The 1,015-nt window shown below is 62.1% G+C and overlaps 1 protein-coding gene across 2 annotated transcripts; it reads left to right on the forward strand.

Annotated features, from left to right (window-relative positions):
• Nucleotides 1-33: 33 nt before the first annotated feature.
• Nucleotides 34-998, forward strand: MRPL36 (mitochondrial ribosomal protein L36). 2 transcript variants are annotated; one of them, XM_011387579.2, is made up of 2 exons: nucleotides 34-175; nucleotides 556-998. In XM_011387579.2, the coding sequence occupies exon 2, from the start codon at nucleotides 569-571 to the stop codon at nucleotides 899-901; it is 333 nt and encodes a 110-aa protein (XP_011385881.1). In that variant the 5' UTR covers nucleotides 34-175; nucleotides 556-568; the 3' UTR covers nucleotides 902-998. The 2 variants fall into 2 exon arrangements, with proteins under 2 accessions (XP_011385881.1, XP_023382927.1); XM_023527159.1 differs by having other exon boundaries at nucleotides 74-96.
• Nucleotides 999-1,015: the final 17 nt, after the last annotated feature.

Raw genomic sequence — 1,015 nt, forward strand, 5'->3', positions numbered from 1 at the left:
TCAGCCACCAGGCCAGCTCCGCCTCATCCTGTCCATCACCAAACCCGAGCGGGGTCGGACTGCGCGTAGAATCGTTGACCCCGCCTCCCTGAGGAGGTGGACCCCCCTCCGAGACGTGGGCTCCGGGCCTTGCTGTCGCTGGTGTCGTGGGGACGGTGGCCTTTTCAGCTCCTAAGTGGCCCGGACCGGGAGCTCGGGACTGGGGTCGGGGCTTCGTTGCCACCTTTGTTGACAGAGCAGGGCAAGTCAGTCAGCCCGTCGCCCTGGCTTAATTATTTCAAAGTGGGGACAGGGCGTCCGCGGGGGGCTCCCTCGCGGCCACGCTGGGGCTCGCACAGTGGGCGGTATTGCTAAGTGCTCCGGCCGCCCCGGCCCCGCAGCGCGGGCCACTCCGAGCTGTGACCCTCAGGGTCTGCGCGGCAGCGGGTGCGGGTGCGTGCGGGCTGCTGACCCCGCGCTTTGTGTGCCCAAGTCCAGGGGAGTCGGGAAAGGGAAGTTCTAAGTAGTGGGTGAAGCGCGGACGAAGCCGCAACAACTTTTTTCTTTTTTCCATAGATTCAGCCACAACATGGCAGCTGTTTTGATCGGGAAAATGATCGTTTCTGCCGTGAATCCTTTATTACGACTGAGGCGGTTCACGGCGACCCCCCGCACGCTCTCCACACTCCTGCTGGGTCCCCCTCGCGCCGCAGTTACAGCGGGGGCGGGTGCGAAGCCCAGCGCAGCAGCCGTGGCCTCCCTCCCCTCCTGCCGCCTCCTGCCCTGCCTGCAGCCCGCTCTGGGGTTCAAGACCAAGGGCGTCATCAAGAAGCGCTGCAGAGACTGTTACCTCGTGAAGAGGCGCGGCCGGTGGTTCATCTACTGCAAAACGAACCCAAAGCACAAGCAGAGGCAGATGTAGCTCCTTTTGCTGTGAAATCGTACAAATTGGGACATCTTTTTGAGAAATGGTGTCTGTCACTTATCCAGACAATTAAAGTGACGGTTCTGCCCTCTAACGTGCTGCCAGTCGCGT

This window comes from Pteropus vampyrus, unplaced genomic scaffold (assembly GCF_000151845.1).
Source record: "Pteropus vampyrus isolate Shadow unplaced genomic scaffold, Pvam_2.0 Scaffold1000005387, whole genome shotgun sequence".
NCBI classification, from domain to species: Eukaryota; Metazoa; Chordata; class Mammalia; order Chiroptera; family Pteropodidae; genus Pteropus; species Pteropus vampyrus.

Excerpts from the sequence above, each read along its gene's own strand:
- MRPL36 (XM_011387579.2), top strand. The coding sequence starts at position 569 with ATGGCAGCTGTTTTGATCGGGAAAATGATCGTTTCTGCCGTGAATCCT.